The 5,000-nt window shown below is 44.6% G+C and overlaps 1 protein-coding gene across 1 annotated transcript in view; it reads left to right on the top strand.

Annotated features, from left to right (window-relative positions):
* LOC135103115 (fibroblast growth factor receptor-like 1) overlaps positions 1-5,000 on the top strand; it is a 49,965-nt gene that overhangs the window by 3,516 nt on the left and 41,449 nt on the right. The window contains exon 2 of the mRNA XM_064009146.1: positions 2,353-2,471. Coding sequence (XP_063865216.1) covers positions 2,353-2,471 — 119 coding nt within the window. The remainder of the gene's footprint in view (positions 1-2,352; positions 2,472-5,000) is intronic.

Below are 5,000 nucleotides of genomic sequence, written 5' to 3' on the forward strand. Positions count from 1 at the left end.
TTCTTGACCTTTGTCGCTCCTAATGGACGTGCGGGGTTGTTCCGGCGCCGCCCCAAGACACCGCCGACACCCGCACTCACCACTGCTCACACCACTTCTCACAACACCACTTAGTCTCCCATGCACTCTGTCGTATCGTAAAGTTATAATCATATAGTCATTCACGCACATACATATAGATATACATTTCGTCTATATTCACTTACATATAACTGAATGCATAAAAACTGCTCAGGAAAGAATTATAGGCATGTAAATAGATAGATGTGGTTATAGATAAATAGATAGACAGCTCTCTTTACTCTCTTACGCTCTTACAGACAGATATCCAAACCCACATTTATACACTCACACACACACACACACACACACACACACACACACACACACACACACACACACACACACACACACACTCCTCTTACACTCACATATATGGCATTGCATCTATACCAGCTCTCAGAGAATAGTAGATTGAAAGCAGCTTACACACACACCACACACACACACACACACACACACACACACACACACACACACACACACACCTGTATAGTGCGTTAAAGAGCAGGAGGTGAGGAGGGAACAGTTTCAAATTACTCTCTCTCTCTCTCTCTCTCTCTCTCATCTCTCTCTCTCTCTCTCTCTCTCTCTCTCTCTCTCTCTCTCTCTCTCCCCTGAATACACAAGTTATTACATCCGGGCGCGTGTACTGAGTGATTATATGCAATTAAATCTCAAAGTGGGCAGTCAGAATGTTAATGAGAGAGAGAGAGAGAGAGAGAGAGAGAGAGAGAGAGAGAGAGAGAGAGAGAGAGAGAGAGAGAGAAAGAAAGATCACCCTTCTACCGAACTCTCTTTCATCTCTTCGTTATAATCTGTAACTTGTCTCAATCTTATAAGACTCAGAAGATTAGCTGGTGTTTGTTTTTTGTTTGTATTCCTTTTGTATTTTCTTTTGTGTATTCGTTTGTGTTCCTTTGTGTTTCTCTACGTAGGGTCCCAATAAGGTCCAGATCTGAGCCCTTGAGCCCTGTCCTGTCCCTCGTCGGCTTTGTAGGGAAGATCCATCACTAGTAAACTGTCTCATATTGTCACTATTTCTATGTAACTCTATGTAACTTTCCACGGGTATCTCCCTTTTTTTTCTTTCTTTTTTTTCTCCCTCCCTTCCTCCCTTGTTTCATTTTTCGGACTTTTCGTCACTTTAGTATTTTCTTTTTTTGTTCATTTTTCTCCTTTCTTACTTGTTTGTTTGTCCTTTATTTATTTATTTTTTTTCGGTGTTCTCTAAAAATTACCTTTTTTTTTGCCAGATTTTTTTCTTTCCTCTTTTCGTTTTTCCTCAACTGTTTGTCTCTCTTTTTATATTCTTTATTCGATTGTGTTTCTCTCATCTCCCTCCCTCCCTCCCTCCCTCCCTCCCTCTCTCCCTCCCTCATTCATCTTACTTACCTCTACTCATAAACATTTCCCCAATCACCAGTAAGGTGATTCGTGTTGACTGAGTGAGCAAAAGCGTGACAGATGGTGGTGAGTGTGAGAGTGGTGATGGGTCGTGGCGGTGAATCAGGTGGTGACGGTGAGTGGTGGTGAGGCGGCGTGACGTGTGAGGTGCCATAAAGAGGAGGGAGGGACGAGTGGTGAGGGACTGGTGGTGGTGGTGGTGGTGGTGGTGGTAGCTTGAGACCCAAGACTTATGGACGTGTAGTAACTTATGCACTGATGGATAGACGAGTTGATAGAAGGTCTTTAAATTATGTACGAGATCTTGCATGCATTTCCTGGACTGAAGAGAGGAGTGGGGGAGAATAATAGATGGAATTGTTAGGGGGAGGGAGAAGCAGGGAAGAGAAGGAGGAGGACTTATAAATTGAAACTTATACGTGTTGTCCTAATGGGTTTTAAAAAGTATATGCATTTGGTTGGTAGATTGATAGGTTGATAAATAGATATGTAAATAGATTAATGAATAGGTTTGATAGATATATAAATAGATAGATAGACAGATAGCCAAATACAGTGTGACAAATTGACAAATAAACAAACAAGCCAATATACACATAAATAACATTAAAAAAAAAACACACACACACAAACATCTAAAAAAAACAACACACACAAACAACAAAACAAACTAACACACCTACCAACCCCAACAACAATACAAACAAAACAAAACACACTCCAATGAAAGAAACACCCAACAATACCACCACCAACACCAGACTCACACCTTACACTCTCTAACTAGAACACAAAAAAAAGAACTTCAGAAAATAAGGGAAAGCTGCAAGAATCCACCAGGCCTACATGTGGCAAGGCTAACTCCTCTTCTCTTTGGTTCCTCAGACGCACCAAGACGCACCACGCAGAAATCCTCAGAGCAGAAGACAGCGCAGGTTGGCGAGGACGTGAGGCTCTCGTGTCCCATTGACGGCACGCCCCAGCCCATCTATGAGTGGACCAAGGTAAAGTGATGGCGTTGGGTTAGGTTATGCAAATTATTGATATGCAACCATAAGGGCCAATACGTTTGTTAAAGCTGGATGTTTGCGATTCTTTTGTGTTTGTTGATGGATAAAGATGGCGGTGATGGGTTAGTCAGTGTAGCTTGCGAGTAATACAAGTTCATTAATAGACTTATGAGAGGTAAAGTTTTATTTATTTTTTTTTCTTGTGTGTGTGTGAGAGGGATGGGAAGGAAATGAGGCTTATTCTCTCTCTCTCTCTCTCTCTCTCTCTCTCTCTCTCCTCTCTCTCCTCTCTCTCTCCTCTCCTCTCTCTCTCTCTCTCTCTCTCTCTCTCTCTTGTTCCCTATTTTTCCCTTCCATTATTGTTCTTTTTCCTTCCACGATTCTTGTTCTTTGTTCGTCATCTATTCCTCCTCCTCCTCCTCCTCCTCCTCCTCCTCCTCCTCCTCCTCCTCCTCCTCCAGGTGTGGCCAGACAGGTGTGGGCAGATAAGAGGAAGTTCTCATTCTTTTCACAATGGTGGTTCTGCCTCGTCGCGTATTGGAAGAGAGAGAGAGAGAGAGAGAGAGGAGAGAGAGAGAGAGAGAGAGAGAGAGAGGAGAGAGAGAGAGCGAGAGAGAGAGAGAGAGAGAGAGAGAGGAAAAAAAGGTACATCGATATATTACAATGAAAAATGAACACACACACACACACACACACACACACACACACACACACACACACACACACACACAAGGGAGGGTGACAGTCAAACGCCCACGCAAATAAAATAAAATTGCAAGGATAATGTCGCGTGTGAATATAGATCTTGAATTTCACATTATATTCCACACTTTATTTGCGTCCCATCACGGAGGAGGAGGAGGAGGAGGAGGAGGAGGAGGAGGAGGAGGAGGAGGGGAAAGAGCAATCTGCCCTGGGGATGGGAGAGGGAGGGGGATGAGTGAGAGGTGATGATGGGAGAGTGGCGTGCATATGGAGGGAGAGAGAGGGGAAGGAAGGGGAGAGGGGAGTGAGAGGGGATGAGGAATGGCAATATTATGTACGCACTCTTCTCAATGACCGGGGAGGGGGAAGAAAGGGGGGAAGTGAGGGGAGGAGGTGAGAGGAGGGGAAGGGGAAGGAAAGTTGGGTCACGTCTTAGTTACTTCATGAGATGTTTTGTGTTGATGGAGGTCATAAATTTTCTTCTTCTTCTTCTTCTTTTCGTTGTTGTTGTTGCGTTTGTTCTTGTTCTTCTTGTTCTTGTTCTTGTTCTTTTCTTTCCTTCCTTCCCCCCCTCCCTCCCTCTCTTCCCTCCCTCCCTCCTTCCTCCTCCTCCTCCTCCTCCTCCTCCTCCTCCTCCTCCAGCTTGTTCCTCATCCTGCACGTGAAACAACAATGCTCCACTAACCACGAACTGTAACATCCACTCCCTGTCTTCCTCCACTCCCTGTTTTCCTCCACTCCCCCTCCACTCCCTTCCTTCACTCCCTTCCTCAACTCCCTGAGATCAATTACTCATCGAACCAAGAGTCTGTGACAATTCTCCACTTCCTGAACCTCCTCCTCCTCCTCCTCCTCCTCCTCCTTCTCCTCCACTTCCCCTCCACCTCCCCTCCATTCCGCCACTTCCAGAGTTCTATTATGTTCTGTTCCAAGGCAGAATGTATTATTTTCTGCTGTATTGCTCGTTCCTGAGTGTTGTGTATTTTTAATTGAGATAGATTGTGTTTTGTATTGTGTTGTATTGGTCGGTGGAGTGAGCGAGAGTAAGAATAAACCTTTCCACTTCTTCCACTCTTCCATTTTCATCCACTTTTTTCAGTCCTTCTCTAACTTTCCCACTGTCTTCTTTCCCTTCATTTTTTTTCCCATTCCTTCTATTTCTCCACTTTTTTTAACCTTTTACCTTTCCACTATCTCCACCTATACACTCTCTCCACCTCTCCATACCTCCACTTACTCCACTTGTACAACCTTCTATCTTCTTCCATCTCATCCACTTCTCTTTTGCCTTCCACTCTCACTTCTTTCCATTCATTCCATCCTCCCCCAACGTCCGTCCATCTCTCCTCCTACTTCACCCATTTAACCCTTCCCATCACCTACCTTCCACCTTCCTTCCAATCCACCCTTCCTTCTCCTCATCTTCCTCTTCCACTCCAGTTTCCCTCTGCAACCCTCTATCTCCTCTCCACTTCTCCGCTTTCTTCCACTTCTCCGTACCTCTATTTCTCTTGTCATCCTGGATTCCTGCTCCCCCTCCTTCCTAGCCCTTAAATCCTTCTGACCTCGCCCTGATCCTGCCCCGAGCTAGGATGAAGAAGAATAGCGTGCTGAGGAGGCAGGAAGGAGAGAAGGAAGGAAGGTGAAGGGAGGTAGGAAGGAAGAGTAAGATAAAGGAGAGAGGGAATGGCGTTGTAAAAAGAAGAAGAGGAAAAAGGAAAAAGGAAAAAGGGAGGAAGTTTGGAAATATGAAAATAATAACATGAGAATAATGTAGTTGCCATAGACAGGACAGAGAGAGGCTTTAAGATAGAAGGC

Source organism: Scylla paramamosain, chromosome 8, assembly GCF_035594125.1.
Source record: "Scylla paramamosain isolate STU-SP2022 chromosome 8, ASM3559412v1, whole genome shotgun sequence".
Taxonomy (NCBI): Eukaryota; Metazoa; Arthropoda; class Malacostraca; order Decapoda; family Portunidae; genus Scylla; species Scylla paramamosain.